Source organism: Cicer arietinum, chromosome 5, assembly GCF_000331145.2.
Source record: "Cicer arietinum cultivar CDC Frontier isolate Library 1 chromosome 5, Cicar.CDCFrontier_v2.0, whole genome shotgun sequence".
Lineage (NCBI taxonomy): Eukaryota > Viridiplantae > Streptophyta > Magnoliopsida > Fabales > Fabaceae > Cicer > Cicer arietinum.
The window spans coordinates 4,084,460-4,087,106 of NC_021164.2; the positions used below are offsets into that span (position 1 = coordinate 4,084,460).

The following is a 2,647-nucleotide window of genomic DNA, read 5'->3' on the forward strand; positions in this document are numbered from 1 at the left end:
TGCGATTAATTTTGGTAAAACTTTCGATCGCGTTGTCGCTTTCAAAACTAGCTCACTAGCACCGTAACGTGGCAATGAGCAACTTTCCCTTCTGTCACTTCTATAAAGGAAACTTAGATGTCGAAGAAAAGTGGAAGTTTGTGTTTGTTTATTTTTTTAAAACCACTCACACTTTGTTCTTGAAATAGCAAGGAAGAAGAAGAAAAGAAGGGGGAGATCTGCATGGAAAAAAAACTGCCTCTATTTCTTTTTTTTTTCTTTCATCCACATATATATATATTATAATTAAAACTGTCAAAACCGTGATTCTCCTTATGTATTTTAGGAAGTTTTATATTTTCTGTATTTTTGTAACAGTTGTATCATGCTATTATTAGGTTTATGTATTTATGATCAATCCCATAATCACAGGGATCTGTTTCCTTAGAATTAGTGTCCATATTTCCTAAAATAAGCTACAGGCTCATGTATATATATAGGTCCAGTGACCTCATAATAATATAAGAAAGAATATTATTCCTTCTAAATTTAAGATGGTATCAGAGCTCCTGATCCTTGGGAGCCTTTGATCGTGCCTGTAAACCCTAAGTTGCAGCCTTCATTGTTGCGCTACCTTTAAGCATTGTTGCGGCCTTTATTGCAGCGCAACCCTCTCTACCTTGATCGCACCTGGTCATGGCTGAGGTCATGAATCCTATTCTGGAAATTGGGGACAGACCCCAGACTGCTGGAGAATTGCAGAATGTTCATTCTGCTTATCGGTTAAATGGGAAGAATTATCTCAAATGGTCTCAACTCATTAAGACCATCTTGAAAGGAAAAGGAAAGGTCAGTCACCTAACTGATAATGCACCTGATGAAACAGATCCCAAGTTCAAATCATGGGACAAAGAAGACTCCATGATCATGGCGTGGCTATGGAATTCAATGGTCCCATAAATCAGTGATACATGCATGTTCCTTAAATCAGCAAAGGAAATTTGGGAGGCAGTAAAGGAAACTTATTCTAAGGCCAAGGATGCTGCTCAAATTTATGATGTAAAGGTAAAAACCGTGGCTGCCAAACAGGGAAACAGATCAGTTATAGAATATGCCAATCAACTCAAGTCTCTATGGATGGAATTGGACCATTATCGAGTTATAAAAGCACAGTGTTCAGAAGACTCAACAATCCTTAAGGAGTATATTGAACAAGATAGAGTCTATGATTTTTTGGTAGGCCTGAATCCTGAATATGACCAGGTCCGAATCCAAGTCATGGGAAAAGAGAAAGTCCTCGGGCTTAATGAAGTGGTACCCATTATCCGGAGTGAAGAAAGCAGGAGAGGACTGATGCTGGAGACCTTAACCACTGAAAGCTCCGCAATGATAGCTGAAGGAGGAACAATCCTGGTTGCTAACCAGAGGAAAAGTGGAGTTCCAAATATGGAGAAAAAACACGAGGAGATCTGGTGTACCCACTATAACAAGTCGCGCCACACAAGAGAGAAGTGCTGGAAATTACATGGAAAACCCCCAAGCCGAGAATGGGGGCCGAAAGGAGGCCCTCCAAAAAAAGGAGGGCAAGGGCAAGCACACATTGCTAATGGACAAAGTGAAGAATTTGTCCAGCTGAATCATGAAGAGATAGAACGGGTAAGATCCTTCCTTAGTAAATTGGAGAAGCCCACAGGTACATGCTCCTTAACATATTCTGGTAAGTTTCCACTTTCTTTTGGGCTTAATGTTTCAGATACACCATTTACACATTACTGGATATTAGACTCTGGAGCCACTGACCATATGACCCCTCTACCCAAATACTTCTCCACATATTCCCCATGTCCTAGCAACAAGAAAATTTCCACAGCAGATGGAACCCTTATAACTGCAACAGGACAAGGAGAGGTCCAAATAAGCTCATCCATAACAATAAAAAATGTCAATCATGTCCCTAAACTATCCACCAATCTGATTTCTATACAAAAACTCACAAAAGATCTCTCATGTAATGTTGTTTTTCATAGAAACTCTTGTATACTGCAGGACAATAACTCGGGGAGGACGATTGGACATGCTAGAGAATGGAATGGCCTATACTACATGGACGATCCTAACATGCCTACCAAGAGCTGCTCTCTCATATCTGAATCTATCATGACCAATAAAGAGAAAGCTCAACTATACCATTGACGGCTAGGACACCCTTCATTTCAAGTTGTAAAAGTGATTTTCCCTTCCTTGTTTAAAAATTTAAATGTGGAGAGTCTCCATTGTGAGGTGTGTGAGCTTTCTAAACACAAGCCTGTACCTTTTCCCATTAGCAATAAGATGAGTCTTTTCCCTTTCTTTCTTGTTCACACTGATGTATGGGGTCCTGCTTATGTTCCTAATATCTCAGGTGCTAAATGGTTTTTAACCTTCATAGATGATTGTACCCGAGTGACTTGGGTTTTTCTATTGAACAAAAATCTGAAGTTAGCTCCGTGTTTTTTCAGTTTGTCTCAATGATTAAAAATCGATTGGGGGTCGGTATCAAAAGAATTAGGTCTGATAATGCCAAGGACTATTTTAACCTTGTACTAAACTCTTTTTGCCAAAAGGAAGGGATAATCTATGAGTCCTCATGTGTGAACACACCCCAACAGAATGGGATTGCAGAAAAGAA

At 39.6% G+C, this 2,647-nt stretch overlaps 1 protein-coding gene across 1 annotated transcript; it reads left to right on the forward strand.

Moving 5' to 3' along the window:
- Nucleotides 1-954: 954 nt before the first annotated feature.
- Nucleotides 955-2,172, forward strand: LOC140920338 (uncharacterized). Its single transcript, XM_073368594.1, has 3 exons — nt 955-1,672; nt 1,733-1,887; nt 2,026-2,172. Exons 1-3 carry the CDS (start codon nt 955-957, stop codon nt 2,170-2,172), a joined length of 1,020 nt encoding a protein of 339 aa, XP_073224695.1.
- The last annotated feature ends 475 nt before the right edge of the window (nt 2,173-2,647 follow it).

Excerpts from the sequence above, each read along its gene's own strand:
- LOC140920338 (XM_073368594.1), top strand. The coding sequence starts at position 955 with ATGTTCCTTAAATCAGCAAAGGAAATTTGGGAGGCAGTAAAGGAAACT. Across the intron at positions 1,673-1,732 it reads TAAATTGGAGAAGCCCACAG|ATACACCATTTACACATTAC; the intron begins GTACATGCTCCT and ends TTAATGTTTCAG. Across the intron at positions 1,888-2,025 it reads CTGCAACAGGACAAGGAGAG|GACAATAACTCGGGGAGGAC; the intron begins GTCCAAATAAGC and ends TGTATACTGCAG.